General features: G+C 41.2%; 1 protein-coding gene across 1 annotated transcript in view; it reads left to right on the top strand.

Annotated features, from left to right (window-relative positions):
- LOC123266014 (glutamate receptor ionotropic, NMDA 2B-like) overlaps positions 1-19171 on the top strand; it is a 42394-nt gene extending 23223 nt beyond the window's left edge. Inside the window, exon 3 of the mRNA XM_044730042.1 lies at positions 18894-19171. Within this exon, the coding sequence (XP_044585977.1) occupies positions 18894-19171 (278 nt within the window). The remainder of the gene's footprint in view (positions 1-18893) is intronic.
- The last annotated feature ends 7019 nt before the right edge of the window (positions 19172-26190 follow it).

Genomic DNA, 26190 nt, shown 5'->3' with positions numbered 1-26190 from the left:
CTAACTTAAAGCTACTTACTTACTAAATTAAATTACGTATTATCGCATTAGATTTTGGTTTCGCGCGCAATCGAGCTTCGTTCGAGTTTCTACATGCGAGGGCGACTCGGTCGCGGTGAATCCAACCAATGGGCATAAAATAAAATAATAACTTAATTAAAATTTCCTTTAAAATTAAATTCAAAAATGCAAAATTAGAGAAACAACATCTTAACAGGTGGCGCTAAAAGCGGCCTGTTACAATATATATATATATATATATATATATATATATATATATATATATATATATATATATATATATATATATATACTAGCTGACCCAGCGAACTTCGTACCGCCTTAGCGTAGCAATGATGCACTACTTTATTTTGTATAGCTGACCTATCTTAGGTATGAGTACCTATTCAATTTGAACTGGAATCTAAAATATCCTCCATATAAAAATGAATCCATAATTCTCTGGTCTCACTATACCTGAAAAGGACTTTACTAATTTAATTAAATAAAAAACAAAATATATATTTTCATAATAGTGTTTATTCCATAGGATTCAATAATTCCACTAATATTTTTTTAAATCGCTATTGAACAACTTGGCATTTTTAAGTAAACACTGAGCTCAGTAAATGATTGGATTTCACTCAAGTTAAATCGAGTAATATTTTTTCCGAGTTTGCACATCACTATCACAGATTACCACAGATTTTTTTTATAAAGCCAATGTACTACCACAGATTACTAAATAGGTTATGCGAAGTTTGTATAATGCGTTATGAAATCAAACTCATATACTCATACCACACTCAGGTGCGCCTACCTATATTGCATGCCTTAAGCGCCTTTTAAATTAATTATACGTAAAGAAATGATATAAAACACGCTTTGTTGCTAAGAAAAATGATTACTGAACAGTTTAAATAATTTTTTATAATTATTTATAGCCATTAAATAATAATAATACAAAAAAACCTGATTTTTCATGGTATATGGGTGTCATTGTTTTAAGTTTGCACGGAGGGTTAAACCTTATAACTTTTGAGAAATTTCATTTTTTTACTCAATTATTTTTTTTAAACTATTCATCAGACTTTTCCGGATAGCTAAGGATAAAAATCGAAGCGCAAAATTTTTTTACTTAATTAAAATTAATTTATTTCGGCTGGCAGTTTGATCCATTTTTTATGTTTTGGTCAGCCATATCAACTTTTTTTCTGAAATATAGGCTGAGTATGTAACTGTACTATAGCCGAAACTATATTCTGACCTGCTTCTTTAATCGGAGCGTGCTAGATGGCGTTAGCAAAGATTTCTTTCAATATAGTCTATGGCTGTGAATGACATTGACATTCGTTACGCGCGTTTTTTTAAATATGCAAAATTAAATGTATATTTTTCAATATTTCTGAGAGATTTTCTAAATATTTTTTTCCGTAAAAACCTTCTCCTAATAATTACAAATACAACAAAAAAAGAATTAGTGAAATCGGTCCAGCCATTCACGCGTGATGCCGTGACCAAGGAAAACGGGTTTCATTTTTATATATAAAGATATATACTAGGGTGTGCCAATATGTAACTCCCGTGGAGAAACTTTTAAAATTGGAATTTTGAGTTCCGCTTTTGACAGGGGCTGTGTTTGGGCATTTCCTAAGACATTTTAGGGGGAAACGATGAATTTTATTTTCATAGAATTTTTTTAGAGGAGATTCAATTGGGTACTTCCGGCCAAATTTTCAATTTTCACCGGAAATGCCCAAACTAAGCTTCTGTTGAAAAATTCTATGAAAATCAAATACATCGTCTCGCACCAAAATATCTCAGGAAATGCCCAAACACAGCCCCTGTCAAAAGCGGAACTCAAAATTCCAATTTTAAAAGGTTCTCCACGGTAGTTACATTTTGGCACATCCTAATACATACATACAGATATCATCGCGGGATTAGTTAGGGAAGCTTCCTAGACCTCAAAACGTCGGGATTTGATGAAAACTCGATTATCGTAAAACGAGCTAAAAACAATAACTTCCCGATTTTTGAAAATCTTCGATTTCTTAGCGGGAAGTTAAAAAACATACATACATACATACATTAGGGTGTGTCATTTTTAGGCGATATTTTATTTTTAACTGCTATACCAGAAAATCTGGTAGTATATAGAAAATAAAAAATTATGCTACTGAGCTAAAGGTTTTAAGGCCAATAGCGGCTTAGCTCATCAAAAAATTCGATTTCTCATTTCAATAACACAGGAAAAAAATTTTATTTTTTTTCAAGTGGACTTTTCGTTATTAAAAAAATTTTTTTTCGAAAAACCTTCTTATCGCTTTCGTAGAAAATTAAATTCTCTACAAAAATATGTCTTTGGACAAAGACTGTAGAACCACTATTTTCGAAGTTATAGCCCGTTAAACGGTAACATTGAAAAAACACACACATTAAATTCCATTTAATTTTTAATTTATTACTCTTACATGAATAATTTAATTTTATTGTACATTTTTGAGCATCTAAATTTTCAATTAAAGAATTGACTCGTTTCAATATGATAATATAAGTCGAATTATTATTAATTAATCGTTATAATTACAGAAAATTCCATTTTTTCATTTATCTAAAAATAGTAACATTAACGATTGCTTGTTAGCATCTGGAAATTTTTTCCTGTACATAGCTACAACTTGCATTAAGTACTGTTTCTGCTCTTTATCAGCAGTTAAGCTTTTATTGTAGGTTTCCATCAATTAGACCGCCCGTTCCGCAGTATCATTAACAACGTGTAAATTTTTTAAAATTTTGAGGGACGTATTGTAACTTTTATCAGATATCCACTGATCAAGATGTAAATTTAAAAAATTAGTTCGGAGTTCCACCCTTTTAAAAATAATCATCGACTCTTCTAATTCAAAGTCATACAATTCTTTGTTGAGTAAGGAATTAATTTTAACATTTTTTACATTAAATCGTTTAAAGTTTTTAATTTGACTTTTTAACTTCCCGCTAAGAAAATCTCAGATTTTCAAAAATCGGGAAGCTATTGGTTATACCCCGTTTTCCAAAAATCGAGTTTCCATCAGATCTCGACGTTTGAAGGACACAGAAAGCTTCCTTGACTATCCCCACGAGGGTGTTACTATGTCTGTATTTATGCATGTATGTATGTATGTATGTATGTATGTGTGTGTTTTTTTTTTATCTTAGGGGGGGGAATCCTTCTTACGGATTCCAGGCATAGTTGTTTGGCCTGGATATGTGGCGACTCGACGCAGTGTCATACTAAAACTCGACCCTAACGCCCCTACCCACTAAACCCTAAACCCCTTTTCTTCTTTCCTCTAATCCCTCATGGAAACCGCCGTCAGGCATTACTTCGTGAGGGGAGGATCCAGCTACCGCTATTCCTTCTGGTGGCTAAGGTGTTATTTTTCCTTCCTTCTAGTTTCTGTCATTTGCTCTTTTTCTTTCAATGGAACGCAGCTCTGTAAGCACTTCTGTGGCAAAAGTGCTTGTAGCGTTCCAAGCAGTTTGATTCGACAACATTGCATCTACTATTGTCTCTGGTTGGATTCTCCAGTTAAGGATCCTCTCTAACTCCTCACGCTGAGGATCGAAACGTGGACACACAAAGAAAACGTGCCTTGCGTCCTCAATAACCCCTGGACAAGACGGGCACTCCGGAGAATCGTCGTGCTTAAAGCGGTGCAGATACTCTCGAAAGCACCCATGTCCTGACAACATCTGCGTTAGGTAATAGTTGACTTCACCATGGTTTCGGCTCAGCCAAACGTCGATCTTTGGTATGAGGCGGTGTGTCCATCTTCCTTTTGCTGCGGCGTCCCACTCAAGTTGCCATCGCGAGATGCTGTGCTGCCGTTCTTCTGTTCTTAGTTCTTCAGCGCTCAGTGTAGTTGACCTCTTTCGATGGTAAAGGGCCCGTCTTTCTTTAGCTAAGACTCTAAGCGGCAGAGTTCCAGAAATGACGCACACTGCTTCCTCTGATATTGTTCGGAAGGCGCTGGCTACTCTTAGCGCGCTCAGTCGGTAAACCGGACATGCTTTCCTCCATGATTCTTGGGTCTCAAGTGCGTCGGACCAAATGGATATCCCATACGTGAGGACCGATGTAACTACTGATGATAGCAATAACCTCCTTGTCTGCTTCGGGCCACCGATGTTGGGCATCAATCGTACTAGGTTAGCCACTACTGCTGATGTTTTGGCGGTCACGTGTTCAACTTGTTGTTTGAAGTTAAGTCGGGAATCGAGCATCACTCCCAGATATCGAATGAATGGTTGGGATGTGATTTCTTGGTCTCCGACGTTTAAATTGATCGTTTCCACCACTTTTCTGCTAGTGATAAGTACAGCCTCGGTCTTCTGTTTAGCCAGTTGTAGGTTTACTGTGTCCATCCACTGGTTAATTCGCTCAAAGGTGATCGTGAACATATGATTTATCTCATCAATATGCTTGGCGACGATTACTACGGCTACGTCGTCCGCGTACGCTACCAGTTTGACATTTCTTGGTAGTTTCAGTCTCAGCAATCCGTTGTACATGATATTCCAGAGAAGTGGACCGAGAACAGAACCCTGCGGGACGCCTCCAGTAACATCATACTCCTTTGGACCATTCTTCGTGTCATATCTAAGGACTCTATTCGTGAAGTAGCTAGCGACTATCCTTCGTAGATATCCTGGTACGTTCATCTCTTGAAGAGCTTGCATGATGCGATCCCAGTTGGCGGAGTTGAAGGCATTTTTGATGTCTAGGGTTGCCACCAGACAATATTTCTTCGTTCCACCCTTCCATCTGGTACCGGCGATTGCGTCTTTGGCTATACCGACAACCAGGTTGATTGCGTCCAGGGTTGATCGTCCTTTTCGAAATCCGTACTGATTGTCTGCTAATAGTGGATCGACAACTGCTTCTATCCTTTGGTGGATTATACGTTCGAGTATCTTACCGGCTGTATCCAACATGCAGAGTGGACGATAAGATGACGGTTCTTCCGGTGGCTTTTTTCCTTTAGGAAGTAGTACCAGCCGTTGTTGTTTCCACTTCCGAGGAAAAATCCCTTCCTTCAAGCAGATGTTGTAGACATCGAGGAATAACGCTGGCGCTGCTTTAATAGATGTTTTCAAGGCAATATTAGGGATTCCGTCCAATCCCGGCGCTTTATTATTCCCGACGCGGTTACAAGCTTCCATCAGTTCTTCTTTCGTCACAGGTGGGATATCATTCAGTTCGTCTTGTGTCAACAGGTAGTTGAAAACGCGCTGTCGTGGAAACAGTGCAGTCACGATTTTCTGTAGGAGTTGAGGACACGTAGGAGACGGCATTGGCTGGTATTTCAAGTTTGCCATGACTACCTTGTAAGGTCTGCCCCACAAGTCTTTGTCCACCTCGTTGATTAGCTCTTTCCAGCAGTTCTTCTTGCTATCCTTGATGGCTTTGTTTAAGTCTCGACGAGCTTTCTTGTATTCTGCGACTAGTTCTGCTGAGTCAGGCCGCCGATAACCACGCTGAGATATTCTTCTTTTCTTGAGACACTCTTTCCGTAGGAAGCTGATGTGTTCGTTCCACCAGTGCACCGAAGGTCTTTGGTTCATGCCCCGTTTAAGAGGCATGCAGGTGTCGCAAGCCTGGGTCACTCTCTTCATCAAGTCCTTGGTCATTTCTTCTGCAGATCCAGTAGTAAGCGGTTCACTATTTAGGGCAGCTACTAGAGCACCTGGGTCAAAGGATTTCACCTTCCACCCAACGATGTCAAGTTTCTTAGCCGGTCTTCTAGGATTCTGGTCCTTTGATACTTCCCAGAGATTCGCATTGTGATCGCTGGCTGTGTAGATCTCCATCACCTTCCAGTCGTAGTTTCCTCTGATGAGGCTGCTGCTGACAAAAGTAAGATCCACAATAGAACTTGCGTCTCCTTTAGTGTACGTCGGCGCATCGCCGCTGTTTAACAATACTACATCTAACGTAGAAAAAGCTTCCAGTAGTTCTTTACCTCGAGCGTTGGTGTGTTTGCTGCCCCATTCCACTGCCCAGGCGTTGAAGTCTCCAGCTATTGCCACTGGGTAGTACTGCTTCGCGTCCTCCGTCAGTCGATCCAGAAAGTCCATGAATTCAACAATAGTGAGGCTAGGTGGTGTGTAGCAGCTGTAAAAGCGGATGCCATCTACCGATGCTGCTACAAAGCCGGCGCTGCCATTGTTAACGACACTCTGGAAGGGGAGCTTGCGACAGGACCATATGACAGCTTTTTTGGTGCAGTCAGTTTCCCATGGTTGGCCGCCGAGGTGTTTATACGGTTCCGATATAAGCACAAGGTCAAGCTTCTGTTCACGTACTGTCTGCATGAGCAAATCATGTGCCGCTTCACAGTGGTTGATGTTTAGCTGCAGTATTCTCATTTTCGTTTATCAGTTATCTTCTTGAGTGCCTCTTGGTATACTGGGCATCTGCTTGTGCCGGCATGATGGGCGTTATTCTCTGTACCGGATTGATCCGCACACAGTGCGCATTTAGCAGGCTTATTACATTCGGCGATTTTGTGTCCCTCTTCTCCACATTTAATGCAAAGTTTGGAGCGGTCGACTTCACTTGTGCACTGAACCGCACGGTGTCCAAAATGCCAGCATTTATAACATCGGACTGGTCTTAGTACTGTTCTAATACGACAATTGGTCCAGCCGATCCTAATCTTACCGTGTTCTCCTACCACTTTCTGCGCTACCGTTGCTGCCAGAGTCACCGACGCAATTTGTGTTCTGCTACGTAAGACCTTACGAATTTTAATGGCCTCTACTGTTATACCACAATCGTTTCCAGCTGCCTCTTGTAAAGCTGTTAGAATGTCATCTTTAGTTGTAGTATCGTCAATATCGCGAATTTCCAGGTCTTCTTCAGGTCCTGTACTAATGACATTTGCGTCCTCCTTAAGTATTCCCGCGATAGTCTTCTGCAGGTCTTTACCTCTATCACTACTGCCTTTCGACAGCGTGATGAGAATGTTCCCTGTCGCGGTCCTGCGTATCTTCTCGACTGTGTTGCGGACCTGATCTGGGCGAACGTCCGCCTTGATCCGTGTAAGTATTTCAGAATACTTATCTTTGTTCGCTGGACGGATAATAAGTGCCTCCGGTCTCGTTGCTGTTCTTCTTGGCTTCTGGTTCGGCTTCGGTGGAGGCACCAGAGGGTTTTCTGGGAGCAGTTTCTTGCGCTCCTTCTTCTTGTCCTTTCTGGACTGCACCTTTTCCCAGCCTGGCTTCTTGTTCTGTTCACAAGAGTTTTGTGGAAGATCCTTAACCACTTCCTGCTTCTTGATGGGATGACCAGGTCCAACGTCTTTCAGCTTCTTGGGAGTATGAAAAGCTCCGCCTTCGGGAGAACGAATTTTTCTTTTCAACTTCCTCAGGATGCGGCCGTCTTGGTCAAAGGATTCAGTCTCTGCCGTTGTGATAGTTTCACTTTCTTCTTCAGCGACTGATTCTCCGTCACCTTCGGCTCCAGTGTCCATCGCTTCTTCAACAACCACTTGACTGTTTCTCTCCGATGTAGCACAAGGGGTGCGGTGTAATGATGAGCGCCATTCTTCGTCCAGTTTCTTGAATCTTCCAAGAGCATTGACTACACCGGTTGTCTTGGTCTTTATCTCCTTGTGGATATTGACCTTAGTTTGGACAAACTCTTGCAGCTCAATGGTCAGCTTCTCAAGGCGCTCCAACGCTTGCGTTCTCTTCATGTCAGCGCTTGCTTCAATCGCTGCTTGTTGAGCATGAAGCCCGTTTCTATTCATGTTTGTTTCCTGTAACGTACTCATACTTTTTTGATTTACCAGCGCATCGTACGGAGTGGAGCGGGTTGCCATAACTAGGAACGGGTGTACCCTCGGAGATAGTACTCCTACCCCAGTTCCCTGAGGCCTAGCCGACACTTAGCCAGTCCCGGAATACACGGACGGACTAGACTCGCTCGGAGCGGTGAAGATTCCGATCTCTAACACTCACTGCGTACTTCCTGATCAAGGCCCGAAGTGGCTGGCTCCTGATCCACTGCTGCAACTTTCACCTCGGCAGAGCAAGCTCACATCAGCCGTGGCCTGCATCGTCGGAAACTACGATACAGGTTCCGGACACTCCCAGTGAGTTACAGCAGGAACCAATCGTCTTGCTAGGTCAGTTAGTGTGACCAACCCATTAAAGGGGAGTTTTGTCCACGGGAGCTTATTTTGTTTGGTTATTTTGCTTGGCTCCTACCCGCTGTACCTCATCAACTAAGAGATTAAGTGTCATCCAAGGACAGCGAGCGTTCTCCCATCCGCTCGGGGAGACGCGCCCGGTAGCAGTATCTCTTCTGCCCCGAGATGTATGTGTGTGTGTGTGTGTGTGTGTGTGTGTGTGTGTGTGTGTGTGTGTGTGTGTGTGTGTGTGTGTGTGTGTGTGTGTGTGTGTGTGTGTGTGTGTGTGTGTGTATGTATGTATGTGTGTGTTTTTTTTTTTTTTTTTTTTTGTAAAGAGGTACGAAAAAAGATCTTCAAAAGACACCGGTATCGTTAACTCTGCCGCCCATCTTCCGGCAGATATCGATAGTCGGTAGTGTGGAGATTTTTACCCACTAAAAAAAAACATTCCTCTTCCCCTCTCCCCTAGATGGTACGGGGAGGACTGGATTGGAACCGCGTTAGCATTACTTCAATCCAGTCGTGCTGCGTCTCACGACGCCTACTCCTGGCTACTGGTCCCTTTCTGCGATTTTGTCTTTCAGGAGGTGCTGTGCATAAACTGCAACAGCTGACCAGTTTTCCTCTTGTTTGATCATATAGGTCACCAGGCTTGAGGGGGAGAGCCTGGTGCCTATGATCTCTTCGGTGCTTCTTCTGTAGTCCTTCCATCGAGCACACTCGAAGAATGTGTGTTCGGCGTCGTCGATTTTATCCGGGCAGTATTTGCACGTTGGTGTGCTGTGCAAACCCATCTTGAAAAGATAGGCATTGAACTGCCCATGTCCCGTCAATAGCTGGGTCAGGAAGAAGTCCGTATCCCCGTGCTTCCGAGAGAGCCAGACGTTGATGTTTGGGATCAGGCGCGCCGTCCATCTGTCCGTCTCTCCCGATGTCCATCGGTCCTGCCACTCTTGCTGCGTTTCTGCTTTAATCCTTGTTCTTGCGTCCTTCATGTTATCATTACTGTCTTTAGAGTCATAGAGTTTTGCTCTTTCGAACGCTAATAGGTCGATGGGCGCGGCTCCTGCAATGACCAATACAGCCGCTTCGGAAACTGTGCGGTAGGCGCAGGCAACCCTGAGAGCGCCTCGCCGCTGTACTGCTGCGATCTTTCGCCGGTAGGTCTTCTGCATTAATATGTCTGCCCATATCTCCGCTCCATAAAGCAGTACCGAGTGGACTGCTTCTAGAAGAACTCTTCTCTTTTTTGTTCTTGGTCCCATGGTGTTGGTCATAATTCGTGCTAGGCTAGACACAGTCTTGCTGGCTTTCTTGCATGCACTGTCGAGGTGTTCACGGAAAGATAGTTTCTCGTCTATCATTACCCCTAGATACCGCAGGGCCCTTGTTGACGTCAGCGTTGTTCCTCCCATGTCCATAGCGAATGGTTTTGGAAACCATTTTTGACGGGTCAAAACGACCATCTCGGTTTTCTGTTTGGCGAGTTTCAGGTGATGCTTATCGAGCCAAGTCTCGACGGTGTCGATGGTTTCCCGAACTAGCAGTTCGGCCTCTTCGACGCTGTCCGCCACTATAGTGGCTGCAACGTCGTCTGCAAAGCCTGTTAGCTCTACTTGCTCTGGCAACGGGATTTCAAGAAGCTCGTCGTAGTCTGCGTTCCATAGATCAGGCCCCATTATTGAGCCTTGCGGCACGCCAGCCGTTATGGCGTATTCTTGTGGGCCTTCAGTAGTTTCCACTATTAGCTTTCTATCGTCAAGGTAGTTGTCGACTAGTGCCAGATTTTCTGGCTCCGCGTCAAACTTGTGCTCCAGAGCGTCTAAAATGTCTCCCCAATTTGCGCTGTTAAATGCGTTTTTGACATCTAGCGTGAGGAGAAGACATACTTTACGAGCTTTGAGGCTACCAGTCCATGCTTCTCTCGCTGTCTTTATGACTTTCTTGATCGCTCCGACTGTCGAACGTCCTTTCCGGAAGCCGTGTTGGTTTGCGGCAAAACCTCCAGCACGGTCTATGTCGTTGCGAAGTCTCCCTTGTATGAGCTTCTCGAGCAGTTTTCCAGCAATGTCCAGCATACAGAGTGGTCTAAACGACGAAGGTGTTATGGGGTTCCCTTACCTTTGTCTAAGAGAACCAATCTCTGCCGTTTCCAGACCACGGGAAACGTGCCAGTTGCCAAGCATGCGTTGTAGGTGTTCAGGAGTATGTCTGGGTATTCCAGGGCTACAGTTTTGATCACCGATGCCGGGATGCCATCAGGTCCAGGTGCCTTTCCTGTTTTGAGTGACTTGGCCGCGTCTTGTAATTCCTTAGTTGTGAAGGGTGTTACTTCGCTGTTCTTAGTGTAGTGTTTCTTCTCCCGCGGTGGGTGTTTGGGGAAAAGCTCCGTTACAATGCTCTCCATCAAGGCAGGAGATTTCGGCGCCTCTGGTGAAGCCTTTCCAAGTCGTTTGGCGACAATTTGGTAGGCTTTACCCCAGAGGTCATTGTCGAGATCGTTGCAGATCTCTTTCCACAGTTTCGCTTTACTTGCTTTAATGGCTCGGTTTAGCGTCTTTTTGGCCTGCTTGTACTCTTTTGAATACAAGTCTGGCTTGGGGAGCGTTTCGTAGCTCTCGTTGCTCGGCGACGTAGCTGATGGCATATTTTGCGAAGTTCTGCTATGTCCGCTGACCACCAGTACGCCGGCCTGTGGAAGCTCTGGTTTTTCAGCCGCGGCATAGAGGCGTCACATGCGGCAGTAATTTCTTTCATCGTGTTTAGCACTGCCTTTTCCGTCTTGCTGCAGGTATCCGGTGTCGGGTTGTTCTGGAGGATAGACCAGCTTCGTGCGAGTGAAGCTTGCAATGCCTCTGGATCAAGCCTTTTGGCATTCCACTTCCGCTTAGATGCCAATCCAACGCTGAATGTCACAAACTGGTGATCACTGCCACTGTATTCTTCGGATACTGTCCAGTCTTCAATCATGTTGGCAGTCCTTGGAGTCGCCAATGAGATGTCGAGGATGGATTCTTGGTACCCTGGTCTTCTAAAGGTCGTGGTGCTCCCGGTGTTCAGCACTATGAGGTCGAGTCTAGCCACGACGTCAGCGACCTCGTTTCCTCTGGTGTCGGAGAAAGCAGCGCCCCACTCAGCCGATTTAGCGTTGAAGTCTCCGGCTACGATAACTTCGCCGTCGAACTTAGTGACCGCATCTTCTATATTTGCGAGTTTCTGTCGGAACACACTAATCCCTTCGTTAGGTGAGAGATAGACGCTCATGAAGTAGGTTGTGGGGGTTTGAATCCAGACAAAACCTGCTCCACCTCCGCTGTTGTTGACGGTAACGTTCTTTGTGTTCACAATCCAAATTGCTGCCGTGCCCGTTTCGTCTGCGAACCATGTTTTACCTTCGATGTTTAGATATTGCTCGCAGATAAAGCAGACGTCAATTTTATCTTCGAAAACACGCTGGCACAGCAGGTTTTGCGCCAAGGCGCACCTATTCAGGTTGCCTTGTAGTATGCGTGTCATTTCTGACCTTTCATGGCTTCTGCAAGTGCTATGCGGAATGCCTTACACGCTCGAGTGCCAGAAATATGGCATAGACTATCCTGGGCATCTTTGTCTGAAGCACAAAGGAAGCATTTTAACTTCTCCGTGCAGTTTACGGCCTTGTGGTTCTCTCCGCCACATTTGTAGCAGCACCTGCTTCTGTCTGGTCCCGCACACTGACGTGTTTGGTGTCCATAACCAAGACATTTAAAACAACGTGTTACTTTTACTTCTGCGCGTATACGACAGTTCACCAAACCGATCCGTATACGGGCCTTGTCAAGGGCCTTAATCGCACTGGGCTCGTCTAGTTCGCAGAAGGCTGCCCGATCACCTCGTGGTGTGGGTTTTGTCAAATTTACCCGTTTGACCTCCAGGTTGTCAGTGACTTCACGTTTGAGTGCTTCACGGACTTCGCTCTCGGTAGAGATTTCATCTAAGTCGAGGATCTCGATCGTTGTTGTTGGTGTTAGCGTCTTGACTGTGCCGATGTTTGCAGTGGCTGCCCTTACTGCATCGGTGAATGCCTTGCTGTCTTCGGTCTTTCGAGCCATTTCAAGGAGAACGCCTCCGTGTTTCGTCTTTTTAATAGACCTTATGTCTACGCCCGTCTCGACAGGGCTTACCTTGGCCTTGATTTCCTTCAGGAGATCGGCGTATGTTCGCCCTTCAGCTGGTTGGACTAGGACAGCTTTAGTTCTTGTCTTCTTCCTCCTTGGTTTCTTGGAGCCACCGCTGTTTGGCTGGTCTTGGGCTGTAGCAGCTTAAGTCACTGGCTCCTGTTCTTTCTTTTTCTTGTTTTGCCGAGTCACTTTGGTCCAGGTATCATCCCGGGCTGTCTTTTTCTGTGCTGGCTTGTCAATATCTGAGGAAGGGCTGGGCGTGAACAGCGGCCTCTTCTTGTTGCCATCTCCTTGCTGTGGTAATTTCTTAGGAGTGGTCAGAGGTGGCTGTGATTTTTTGTTCAGACTCGGAGATGTTTGAGTCGTTGACGCCGACTTCGTTCGTGATTTGTTGGCCAGCCTATATGCCGTACTAATAGACGAAACCAATTTTCTGATCTCATGGTGGAGATTCTTTTTGTCTTTTATGAAGTCGGCTAACTCATCAATCTTGTTGCCGAGCCTCTCCATTGGTGACTGTTGGCCGGTGACGGTCGGTAGAGAGTTCATTCTTCCTCGGTGGGTTTGATTAGTGGCAGGAGCAAAAGGTCCTCCACTTTTTGAAGGAATGTTGCTCAGCTGTCCGTCCTCTGCCATCTGGGCTGATTTCGTACTCCCTGTAACCTTGCTAGCATTGCTAGACAGCAGAGCCATGGGGTCTAGGAATAATGTTGGAGCTGCCTTTATGATGGTTTTCAAGGCTATATTAGGGATTCCGTCCAATCCCGGCGCTTTATTATTCCCTACACGGTTACAGGCCTCCAGCAGTTCTTCTTCAGTGACAGGTGGAGTGTCATCCAGTTCGCCTGGCGCGAACTGGTAATCGAAGTTGCGTTGCTGTGGGAATAGTGCAGTGACGATTTTCTGGAGAAGTTGAGGACACGTAGGTGATGGCATTTGTTGTTTTTTTAGGTGGGTCATAACCACCTTATAAGGCCTACCCCACACGTCTTTATCCACCTCGTTGATGAGCTCTTTCCAGCATTGTCTCTTACTATCCTTGATAGCTTTGTTCAATGATCGACGGGCTTTTTTGTATTCTGCGACCAGCTCCGCAGAGTTAGGTCGTCGATAGCCACGCTGGGATATTCTTCTTTTCTTTAGACACTCTTTCCGAAGAACACTGATGTGGTCGTTCCACCAGTGCACTGCCGGGCGTTGGCTTATGCTGTGTTTCCGGACCATACTGGCGTCACAGGCCTGGACAACTCTTTTCATCAGGTCCTTGGTCATTTCTTCTGCGGATCCAGTAGTAATCGGTTCACTATTAAGGGCTATTACCAATGTGCTTGTGTCAAAAGGCTTCACTTTCCATCCAATGGTATTGAATGACTTTATTGGTCTTCTTGTATTCCGGTCATGTGATATTTCCCAGAGAATTGCCTTGTGGTCACTGGCTGTGTAGATATCCATCACCTTCCAGTCGTATTTCCCACTGATGAGGCTGCTGCTGACAAAAGTGAGATCTACGATAGAGCTTGCTTCTCTTTTAGTATAGGTTGGCGTATCACCACTGTTGAGCTGGACTACATCTAGTGTAGAGAAAGCTTCTAGGAGTGCTTTTCCTCGCGCATTTGTCTGCTTGCTGCCCCAGTCTACTGCCCAGGAGTTGAAGTCACCGGCAATCGCGACCGGATAGTGCTGCTTGGCGTCCTCGGTCAGTTTGTCCAAGAATTCAGTGAATTCGACAATGGATAGGCTAGGTGGTGCATAATAGCTGTAGAAACGGATGCCGTTTACTGTTGCTGCTACAAAGCCGGCATTATCATTGTTAACTACACTCTGGAAGCGATGCTTACCACAAGACCAGATGACAGCCTTGGTGGTGCTGTCAGATTCCCAAGGCTGGGTATTCAGGTATCTGTATGGCTCTGCTATCATTACTAAGTCTAACTCTAGTTCTCTTGCTGTTTGCATAAGCAGATCATGTGCAGCTTCGCAATGGTTTAGGTTTAGCTGCAATATCTTCATGTCTGTTTGTTTGTTATCTTCTGGAGTGCCTCTTTAAATACTGGGCACCTGGATGCGCCGGCATGATGAGCCGAGTTCTCCGCACTTTGATCCGCGCATAATACACATTTCGCTGGGTTTTTGCATTCAGCAATCTTGTGTCCCTCTTGTCCGCACCTAATACATAGCTTAGACCGATCCACATTGCTCTTGCACTGGGATCCAAGATGTCCAAAGTGCCAGCACTTGAAACATTGGATTGGTCTCCTCGTAGCTCGGATTCGGCAGTTGGCCCAGCCGATCCGGACTTTACCGCTTCCTGTCAATATCTTCCACGCTGCAGCTGCTGGTAGTGTCACAACAGCTGTCTGAGTACCTCTGTAGGCCTTATAAATCTTAATTGTCCCTAGTGGTATCTCGCAGGTTTCTCCGATTTCCGTTTGCAAGGAAGCCTGAATATCCTCCTTGGTTGTGGTACTGTCAAGATCTCGGATTTCGACGTCTTCCTGTGGCCCTTTGCAGATTACCTTTGCGTCTTCTTGGAGGATGTCCGCAATGGTCTTCTGTAAGGCTTGGCCTCGGTCAGCGCTCTTCCTCGAAAGCGTAATCAGCAAGCCGGTCCTAGTTCTTTGGATCTTATCCACTGTAGTACGGACCTGTTCATCAGGGACGTCCTGCTTTATTCGCTTCAGAATTTCAGCATACTTTGCCGTCTCTGCGGGGCGGATGATCAGTGCGTCCGGCCTGATCCGTTTGCGCGGTTCTTTCCGATCAGGCTCTGGCCTGGACTTCTTCGGCGGTTGCTTCTGGAGCTTTTCTACTGCTTGCTCTCTCTTGGACTTCCTTGACTGGACTTTTTGCCATTCATTCACCTCCTTTTTTCCGCCGTTCTGTGTAACTGCGTTTTTCGGGGGACTTGGTTTAAGGTCCTTCTTCTTCTTTGTACGGCTGGTCATTAAGTCTGGGGAATTTCGTTCTTTCCTTTTCCCGGGCCTGATATCAGTTCCAGTTTCCTCTCCGTCTTCAACAACTGACTCGACGTCACCCTCGCCACCTGTGTCCATCTCCTCGACAAACGTGTCGGCTTTTGCTGGTGAAACCGCTGTCACACTCGTCTTCATCACGATATTACCGTATTGTTGTTGGATCTCCTGCCATTCTTGGTCCAGTTTTTTGGACCTTCTCAGGGCACTGCAGATGTTCGTCGACTTCGACTTGATCTCCTTGTGGACATTTTGCTTGGTTCGGAGAAAGTCCTGCAGTCTACTGACTAGCTTCTCCAGATGTGCCAGCGCATCTGTCCTCTTCATCTTTGCACTAAGTAGCAGTGCGTCTTGCTGGGCATGAGGCCCGTTTTCACTCTTGTTTGTTTTCTGTGCATTACTCATACTTATTAATTTACCAGCGCATCGTACGAAGTGGAGCGGGCTGCCATAACTAGGAACGGGTGTACCCTCGGAGATAGTACTCCTACCCCAGTTCCCTGAGGCCTAGCCGACACTTAGCCAGTCCCGGAATACACGGACGGACTAGACTCGCTCGGAGCGGTGAAGATTCCGATCTCTAACACTCACTGCGTACTTCCTGATCAAGGCCCGAAGTGGCTGGCTCCTGATCCACTGCTGCAACTTACACCTCGGTAGAGCAAGCTCACATCAGCCGTGGCCTGCATCGTCGGAAACTACGATACAGGTTCCGGTCACTCCCAGTGGGTCACAGCAGAGAACGATCGTCTTGTTAGGTCAGTTAGTGTGACCAACCCATTAAAGGGGAGTTTTGTCCACGGGAGCGTATTTTGTTTGGTTATTTTGCTTGGCTCCTACCCGCTGTACCTCATCAACTAAGAGATTAAGTGTCATCCAAGGACAGCGAGCGTTCTCCCATCCGCTCGGGGAGACGCGCCCGGTAGCAGTATCTCTTCTGCCCCGAGTGTGTGTGTGTGTGTGTGTGTGTGTGTGTGTGTGTGTGTGTGTTAGTATGTAAACCTCTCATAACTTTTAAATGGCTCAGCTGATTCGATCGTCGTTGGCGCCATTCGTATGGGCTTGTCCAACCTTAGATTTTGGATAAAATTTGGACCAATTCGGACCCATAGATGTCGAGAAATCTGAAAAATGTAAAAAAAAATTTTTTCAAAAGTGGTTTTTTTTTAATAACTTTTAAACGGCTCTATCGATCAACTCTCAAAACTAATCAGCTCTTAACCTTGAAAAACCACGACGATCGCTACTAATCCGGTCGAAATCGGTCGATTTATTCGAGAGATATCGAGCAGGAAAAATAAACCCAAAATAGTGTTTTTTCGGAATTACTCCGAAATTTCTAGTTTGATTAATTTGAACTTAAAGATTTTTAAAAAAACTTAAAAAAGTGCGTCGAATGCCGCCAACCGCGTAAGAATCGGTTCATTCATTCAAAAGTTATTGCGGTTTGAAAACTCAAAAAATAGTGTTTTATCAAACTTTTATTAGACTTCTGAGCTCGGAGGCTCAAAAGCATATAAATGTTATCTGTTTGAGCTCGGAGAGCTCATAAATACAGTTCATGTGTTGTTTTGAGCTCAAAAACGGCATAAGTGCAATTGTAAGCATCCAGGTATGGAATTAGCGGGAAGTTGCAGGGATGGCCTTCAGAGCCAACCGTTTTCCTAATTTTTTTTTTCTGAATCGATTCAATTAATTTTAATATGATTTCTGCGCTAACATTATTATCAAATAATGACAAACAAATAAGTTGTTCAGATAAATACCACAAGTGATTGCTGAATTGTTTTGACGCTACTTCTGAAATATTTTTATTTATTTTTTTATAATTCAGTAAATTTTCCATAAATTCTAAATCCTGTCGAGGAGCTTGGATTTCTGGAAGCGCACAATACCATGCTTTTATGAATTCTAATATGATGAAAATACAAATGTGGCGGAGTCCCGAAGCCTCTATCCGGCTGAGTGAAAATTGTTCTTGAAACAGATAAATTTTTAAGGAAATATTACTTTAAATATGCGCGAAAATATGATTTCAATCCATAAGTGTTATTATTTCACAATAGTTATAACTATTCAATATTAATTTGACTTAGATTATTATATTGAAACGAGTCAATACTTTAATTAAAAATTTTAATGCTCAAAAATGTACAATAAAATTAAATTATTCATTTAAGAGTAATAAATTGCAAATTAAATGGAATTTAATGTGTATTTTTTTAAATGTTACCGTTTAACGGGCTATAACTTCAAAAATAGTGGTTCTACAGTCTTTGTCCAAAGAGATATTTTTGTAGAGAATTTATTTTTCTACAAAAGCTGTTAGAAGGTTTTTCAAAAAAAAATTTTTTTAATAACGGAAAGTCCACTTGAAACAAAAAAAAATTTTTCCTGTGTTATTTAAATGGGAAATCGAATTTTTTTTGAGCTAAACCACTATTGGACTTAAAACCTTTAGCTCAGCGGCATAATTTTTTATTTTCTATATACTACCAGATTTTCTGGTATAGCAGTAAAAAAAAAAAATATAGCCTAAAAATGACACAACCTAACATGCATACATACATACACAAGTTGTAGTCTTTTCGCAAAATTGGCGTTTCATGAAAAACCTAGGCACTTCCAGAAACGCCGACGTTTTGTGAAAAATTATAATTTTCATCAGATGACCACTTGACTCTGGCATATTGTGGTTAAACCAAGTTACACAATTGGGCCCAGTTTATAGTTTGATATTTCGTTTAATGCCTGCAAAGCGTCAAATGTAATGTAATTAAAAAATACATTAATTCAAAAACATTTTTTTTTATTCTTATTCAAAATATAATCAATATAAACACCTTCATTAAAATGCAAATCAATAACTATGTTATTTTATCTGTTTATTTTATTTTATTTATCAGCACATGGTCCACAATATATCATATTTTTGATATGAGCTCAATCGGTTAATTAGTTTAGAAATTACAGCATCTTAAAATTTTGAAAATTTTAGGATCATTTTTAAGAAATTTTACTTTTGCAATCATTTCCTCCCTAGACATGAAATAAAATGAAATCTTTTTTCATTTTGGATGCCAAATGGCTTTTTTTATTTATTAATTTGACAAATACTTGATTACGTTTGAATTATTGCACGTGCTCGTCTTTTCGTAAAAAACACACGTGTATAATCCGTCAGATAACGTATTCATACCGAGGGAAAGAAGACATCATATGAAAAACAGCGTAACATCTTTCACAACCAGGGAACTGCAGGACGCGGCGAAGTCTCTCAAGACAGGAAAAGCACCTGGCCCTGATGGTATCCCGGCATCGGTGTCAAGATTGTAGCCCTGGAATACCAAGATAGACTTCTGAAGTACTTACTGGGGACTTCAAGACTTACTGGGGACCTTAGACCTATGTTAATTATAAAGTTTTGGGTTTACAGAATCAAAACCCCTCAAAAATTTTCGGTAAAGAACTCATGCTAAAAAATAAGCCAGCGTAAGGTGATGAAATAAAATTTCTGGTTGTGTGTACCCCTATTACAATCTTAAAATTCAAAATTTAACAACTTTTTAACTATATAGGTGACCTTGAACGGTTGAGAAGGTATTGGATGACTGGTACTTGCAAGCCTGAAAAAGAAGTTCAAAAAAGAAGTGATCCACTTGCTCTAGAACAGTTTTTAAGCGTTTTTTATCTTCTAATAGTGGGTATAGTATTTTCTGGAATGCTTTTAATATTTGAGATTCTGTACATCGAATACAGTAAGCATCATCAACCAAGTCATGAAAAAAGAGGCTGCCACGCTCTGTTAAACTTGGTAAGTAAACTAGTAATATGTTCTGACTTTTTTAAGCTTTGAAAATCGATTTACGAAAATCGAGTCGAAAACAATAACTTTTGAATTTTTTTCGAGAAAATCTTCGATGCTCCTAAAAAAGCGGACAGTTAAAAATATAAATAAATTAATCATAAACTATAGTCAGTATAGTTGTAGGTTGAGACTATGAATTAAGTATATCGATACTGTCATTCTGATACGTTGTATCCTACAAAATTTGACATATTGACTTTATTTGAAAAAAAAAACGATAACAATATTATGCAAGTCATGTTAAAAATTTAAAGCTCAAATAGTTTAATAACTAATTTTAAATAAATATTTTCATCTGTTGAAACCCATTTAATGTTAAAAATGAACTGCTGTTATCGTCCGTTGTAAAATTTTCTAAAGGCGGGATACGACGTATTAGAATGGCAGTATCAATATAAAATTGTGAAATGGTTTAATTGCATTAATTTTATTTTATTATATTATTTTATTATTATAATTTTATTATATTATATCATTTTATTAATTTTATTTAATTATAAGGTAAAAGCCCCAATAGATGATAACGTACCAGTATATATTCACTCCGTGTATTTGTATATCTATATTCACAAATATAGGTATACAAATACATGGAGTGATCATATACTGGTACATGATCATATATTGGGGCTTTTACCTTATAAACAAAGTTTTTCGAAAAAACAAAAAATTATAAATTTTGAAAATTTAATTTTTTGATCAAATGAAAAAAAAAATAACTCGACCCACTCTGATATTAGCGGCAACAATCCTAGAATTGATTGAAGTTTTTTTGTTAAAAATAAAAACAAAATTTAAAAATAGCGAACATCGAGAAAATAACGGTGCTTCTAAAAAAAGGCGAAAATTTTATGGATTTTATAATGTCAAAATTTTTTTTAATTTTTTTCTCAAAAAAACTTTATTTTGAAAAGAAAAAGTCTCAATAGGTTAAAATTTGAAGAAGGTTTAGCCATTTAAGAAAAAATGAGCTATTTGTTTAAAAAATTAATAATTTTTTTGGGTTTGTTGAAAAAATCCATGATAATAATAATATACGTACATTTTATTCCCAGCTGGTTTCGTGTTTTGTTTATTGATTGTAATTTCAATCGAATTGGAATGTTTTAAATAAGTAAAATATTTAAGTATAATTTGAAGTTGACCATAGCTAAAATGCAAAATTATTATTTACTCTTTTGTATTTTTTAATCTAAATCTCACAGCTGATTGGTTGATTAAAATATTAAATAAATCAAAAACTACTGATAGTTTTGAAAAGTGGTAAAGGAACTTTATGCTTAAAATCCTCTCCTCTATCTAATTCTGAATCTTCTTTAAATCTGAATCTTCTCGCTGTGAAAGTAATTCTGAATCACCGTGTATGTATATATATATATATATATATATATATATACATATATATACAGGGTGTCCCAAAAGTCACGGACGCCATTGTAGCATCTGATGAAAAAAATAATTCTGAGATGAAAAGTCCTTAGCCATTTTTCAATTAACCGCATAGATAATTAATTATTAATTAAAAATAATGTCTCTTTATTTGTTAGAGAGAGAGCGCCAGTGTCCAGAAAAGTATGTGCCAAACAAAGACACAACTAACTGTATGACTAACTAGTTTCTATAGCTAACGTAGTCACACATATTTACTTACACATTCACACGTGCGAGCGTCTTCGTTGGAACGCACTTGAATTGACACTAGTGCTCTCTCTCTAACGCATGAAAGGACATTATTTTAATTAATAATTAATTATCTATGCGTCTGATTAAAAAATGGCTAAGGACTTCGTCTCAGAATTATTTTGTTTATCAGATGCTACAATGGCGTCCGTTACTTCTGGGACACTCTGTATATATATATATATATATATATTATAACCAAATTTTCAAGGGGGGTATACGGAGACTTAACTAAACTTAATTCTAAAAATAAAATCTGGATTATACTTCGTTATCTTTCCGATTCTTGGTCTCTAGTCTCGATAAAATAGGGCGCCAGGTAATTTTTAGTCACTAGAATTACCAAACTAGTGAACACGGAACGTTAAGAATTTTTATTCGCTAGGAATTCTCAAACTAGCTAAACTTAAACGCAAACTCAAACAATATCAGAACTCAAACTTAATTTCAAACGTAATTAGATAATTTTTATTCGCTAGAAATTATCAAACTAGCTAAAACGTAAACTGAATCGAAAATACAGAAAACTTAACAAAATAAAGACCAAAAATCAGAAGGACAACGGAATACCTCGGGGTCACTCAGTGTGCTGGTTTGTGGAGAGAGGGGGTGGTTCGAGTAGAGAGGATCCATAATTGTAATAATTTTATACGCAACACTAAAAATTTATCATTAAAACAAAATCGGTATTTATTCAGTAAACCGTAAACTTAATTAACAAACTTAATCTCAAATCCATATAAAATTACTAGAACGATATAGCTAACAATATCAACGCTATAGCCAAGTTACAGTACCTTATTCTTAAATAAAACAAATAAATGAATAAATCTTAATGACTCGAATAACAATCTCAATTAAATCTATCAACAAAACTCTAAATTCTTTATAATACAAAAGTTTACTATAAACGAGACTATCCGAGATCTCAAGACCAAAAACTAAATTATTAACGCTCAAATTACAATAAATAAACTAAAATCATACCTGATATAAACAATGCCGATGCTGAGTAACTTTTTATACTAACTTTAATAAACCTCATAACTATATTCATTTCTGTAACGTAAACTTAAATTCAAGAGACTAAACTCTTAACCTGTAGCTGCAATAATACGCACATCCAATCACTTGAAGTGATCAGAGGCGACTCTCCAACTCAACTGTCCTCTACGAGGTCTAAGACTCAACTCTGCTTAACAAAATCTAAAATCCAACTAACTTTAACAAAATCTAAAACTCAAGTATTCTTAAACGTGACTCACTCCCAACTAAAATTTTTATATTCAATTAATCCTCATAAACATTTCAATCTCTAAATCAAACAATTGAGGCTCGGAGTACGGATATTCCTTTAGTGGATGCTCTCCGGGAACTGACTACTGCTGGGATCGAAACCAAAAACGTAACTCAAAACGTAACTTAAACTCAAAATTGAAATATCAAAAACGTAACTTAGACGTAACAAAAACTTAACGAAAAACGTAAACGTAAACGTAACTTAAACTGATCCCATATGCTTTCGTCATGTTCCTCTACATTGGAGCGCTGGCGGCTCAACCAGACCTAGGCATTCCACCCGGAAGTCTAAAAGGGTTATACCAACGTCTCACATCAAACGAAACCGGGTGACTTATAGTCCCGCTCCTCGGTAACGCTGATTTACCCACATACTCTGCAACCTCCAAACTCAATAACTCAAAACTTATAATTCGAAACTCAAAACTAAAAATTCAAAACCTTCAAACTCAAAATAACTCAATAAAACTCATAAATAACTCGACCTCTATATTTTTCAAAAACTTGACTCTAAAACTGACTCTAATTTCAAAAATCTCAAAAGCTCGACTGTAACTGTAACTCTCTAAATTCACACTAAAACTGTAGCTCCTCGTTACTCGGCATCTACACTCGGACTCTACTCACTAAAGACTCGCTTAGAACTCACTTTTAATCCTCTCAATTATTTTCTATAAAATTTTGGCCTTGGAATATCGACTTAAAATCACAAAAAATCCGTTTGCGCTAGTGACGTTCATTTTAAATAGACCCCGGTCGAAAAAAATAACGTCACAACTCCTCTCCTCCTGGGTGTGCTTTTCGATACGATGGTGTTATCCTCTACTTGAACGTTGATGGTGTTGAATCGACTCTCTCTCAATTACTGGCCAACCTCTATTACTTGAACTGATTTACTTGGACTGCTTACAGCGAAACTCGAACTGTTTAACTTGAATCGATTAACTTGAACTGCTTGACTCGAACTGTTTAACTTGAATTGTTTGTCTTCTATATTGTGTCGCTGTATTCTCTTGTCTCAGCTTGGTGGTCGTAGCTGGTTCGCTGCCTTCTTTCATATCAGCTTGTTGTTCGTAGCTGATTCGCTGCATTCTTTTGTATCAGCTTGTTGTTCGTAGCTGATTCGCTGCATTCTTTTATATCAGCTTGTTGTTCGTAGCTGATTCGCTGCGAGTCTTGCATCTCGCAGACAAAAATTATTTTGCGATTTAATAATCGCCTGTAGCATTTTATTTTTCGTAAACTTTTCTAGAACTATGGCCATAGGCCATACTGTATTCACGTCGCCTTGGCGAGGTGTTATTTCTCAAGCTGTATCGGTAGCAAGTGCTAGACTTAACTGTAACTATAACTAAATTTAACTGTAGCAGGAAAAGGAAACTAGAGCTGAGGGTAGGATTATTCCTGAGGAACGTAAGGTTTTAAGTGCTGTATAGAGTAGTTCCCCACTATTCGCCCTCCTAAATCACTGAGCTCATAAACAACTCTCGAAATTTTTCGTGAAACTCGGAATGGACCATGAAATTTGTCACTCACTTTAGCTGATATATTCCTGGAAGGGTTGGAGAATACAAAGTGCTTCTTCCACACCAGGTCTCCGACTTGGAATTCACGATCTCTATGTCGTTGATTGTAATGATGAGCTTGCCTCTGGAAAGCTGTATCTTAAGCATGCACGATGCTGTTTCTCAAATTATCCAGCTGTCTCATTCGTGCTTGCCACTCCTGTACTGGACGATGTACTAGGTCGGGATCTCCCAACAGATCTCGTCTTAATTGTGCTGTAGTTGCGGGCTCTCTTCCCATGTTTAGGAAAGCTGGAGTCGCCTGTATCGAACTATGAAATGCTGTATTATGAGCGCAGCGAAACTGTGAGATGTGCTGATCCTACTCTCGATGATCCTCGTTTAGAAACGCTATCATCATCGTCTTTAATACTCGGTTCACTCGCTCTACTGGATCGGCTTGTGGGTGGTATGGTGGTGTTGTCATATGTCTAATACCCACGCGCTCTGTCAGTGCTCTTATATCTTGGTTCACAAACTCAGTACCGTTGTCACTGAGTAACACTTGTGGTGCTCCCCATCTTAATACGACTAAGTCTTCTAGAGCTTCACTGATTGTTGCACCTGTAGCTTTTCTGAGCGGTTTTAGTTCAATCCACTTGGTATACAAGTCTTGGATGACTAATAAATAAGATTAACCATTCCTACTCTTAGGTAATGGACCCATAATATCAGTAGCGACCATGGACCATGGTTCCTGAACCAACTTCTTACCCATGAAGCCTGCTGGTGGTGCTTGTTCGACCTTCGAACGCTGACAGACTTCACATTGTCGTACATGTTTGACTACATCCTGGAACATTTTTGGCCAATAATATATGTTAGCCACTCTTCTATAGGTTTTGTCGACTCCAAAGTGTCCTGTTTCAGGTGTTGAATGAGATTCGGTGATGGCTCTTTGGTAGTGTGTTCTTTTCAAGACCAATTTCCACGCATTGAGGTCTTCTAATTCTGCATCTGCTAAATTTGATGGTCTGTGGAAATATAATTCTTCTCCATCGATTCGCCAGTCTGGAAACTTGTCAGGTCTTCGTCGTACGTCTCTTTTACGACGCTCGTACCAGCGATCTATATCATCGCCTATCACCGCTAGAACTTCATCCTGTCCTTCTGGAATTCTGGATAAGGCATCTGGAACGTGGTGTAGAGCTCCTTTCCGATGGATAATGGTGTATCGATACTCCATAAGCTCTAACGCCCACCTAGCAAGTTACCTGTTGGATTCTTGAGGTTATGTAGCCAGCGTAAACTGCTATGATCTGTAACAACTGTAAACTCGTACCCTTCTAAGTAACACCGAAACTTGCGGATAGACCAAATGACTGCAAGGCATTCTTGTTCGGTGACAGTGTACTTTCTTTCTGCATCAGTCAGAGTTCGACTCGCGTAAGCAATAACTCGTTCTTGGTCATCGATAACTTGCGTTAAGGCTGCGCCAAGTCCTACTGAACTGGCGTCAGTTTGTAAAACGAACGGCAGACTGAACTCTGGACATGCTAATACTGGAGCTGAAGTCAGATATTCCTTTAACGTTTGCATAGCTGTATCTTGATCGGAACCCCAATTCCAGGGTTGGTCCTTTTTCAGCAGTTTTATCATGTATTATCAATAACTATAACCACTCACGAAAATAATATAATTATTGACAAAAATAAGTAATTATTTAATAATAATTACTTCTGTAAGTTTATTATGATTAATTTCACAATTAATTATACTGTAACAACACTAAAACTGTATTTGATGATTAGCAAAAATAAGTAATTATTGAATAATAATTACTTCTGTAATTTTATTATAATTAATTTCACAATTAATTATACTGTAACTGTAATAAGACTGTATGAAATTGCGTTGTAAGACACAAAGAACTTTGGTAAATTTAGGGTTAACTGCAGACACGTCTGAATCGCACTAATAGTCACCAAAGAATGAGCTGTGATCGATGGCTTTTTCCGGGTGTCGATGTCGTCTTGAGATTTTCTCCGTCATCGCGCGCATCGATTTTCGATCATAGCTCGGGCGTCTTAGCCAATTAGAATAATTCTAGGGCCCAGTACTCACCCCATTGGTATCCCTTCCACCGATAAGAGTGGAGGACTTGGTTACTTCCCCTTGATAGACGCTGAGTCTATTCGTGCGTTTTACGGCTATGTCGTCACCATAGCGAGAGGGGTGGTGTGGCTCGTGCCAACGCTTGAGTTGTTGTTTACGCTGTAGCACTTAAGCCGTAGCTTATAACAAAGACATTCTTTCTTTTCTTTCTCCGGCTGAGAAATATTCGACAGCCGAAGTTAAATTCTTTAGCGGATTACTGTATTTGAAATATGATACTTTATGAAAAATTGATGAACTCATTTCTACTTATTTACTGATGACAAAATATTTTAAGTAAATAAGATAGACTTTTTCTTTTTCTGTACTGTTTTCTCGGAACTATAAGACTAACGAACTTAAGAAATA

This window comes from Cotesia glomerata, linkage group LG5 (genome assembly GCF_020080835.1).
Source record: "Cotesia glomerata isolate CgM1 linkage group LG5, MPM_Cglom_v2.3, whole genome shotgun sequence".
Classification (NCBI taxonomy): Eukaryota; Metazoa; Arthropoda; class Insecta; order Hymenoptera; family Braconidae; genus Cotesia; species Cotesia glomerata.
This window is presented reverse-complemented; position numbering and strand designations above follow the sequence as displayed.